The following is a 354-nucleotide window of genomic DNA, read 5'->3' as shown; positions in this document are numbered from 1 at the left end:
GGGCGGCAGGACGTGCCCTGTCCCCCCACAGCCAGGCTGTGTCCAGCCTGGGGAGCCCCTTCCCCATGCTGCCATTTGCCCCCAGCCCTGCGGCCGCTCCCTGAACTCCATCCTGGGCAAGAGCAACCTGAAGTTCGCCGGCATGCCCATCACCCTGACCATCTCCACCAGCAGCCTCAACCTCATGGCTTCGAGCGGGGAGGTGCCGCGGGCCGGGCGACTGGCTTTAGACGAGCAGGAATCCTCCTGTCCCCCACCCCGGGCCCTGCTGGGGCAGGGGATGTCCCCAGCCTCCCTAAGGGATGTCTGGGGGGGCTGTGTGACCTGCTGAGTGCCCACCTCCGCCCGGTCCCC

The 354-nt window shown here is 69.2% G+C and overlaps 1 protein-coding gene across 1 annotated transcript in view; it reads left to right on the top strand.

Moving 5' to 3' along the window:
• Window positions 1-85: 85 nt before the first annotated feature.
• The window catches only part of LOC104083188 (SHC-transforming protein 1-like), a gene marked incomplete at both ends in the record, with an annotated part of 1,668 nt that continues 1,399 nt past the window's right edge, over window positions 86-354 (top strand). The window contains one exon of the mRNA XM_009586590.1: window positions 86-202. Coding sequence (XP_009584885.1) covers window positions 86-202 — 117 coding nt within the window. The remainder of the gene's footprint in view (window positions 203-354) is intronic.

Source organism: Fulmarus glacialis, unplaced genomic scaffold, assembly GCF_000690835.1.
Source record: "Fulmarus glacialis isolate BGI_N327 unplaced genomic scaffold, ASM69083v1 scaffold21401, whole genome shotgun sequence".
In the NCBI taxonomy this organism is placed as follows: Eukaryota; Metazoa; Chordata; class Aves; order Procellariiformes; family Procellariidae; genus Fulmarus; species Fulmarus glacialis.
This window is presented reverse-complemented; position numbering and strand designations above follow the sequence as displayed.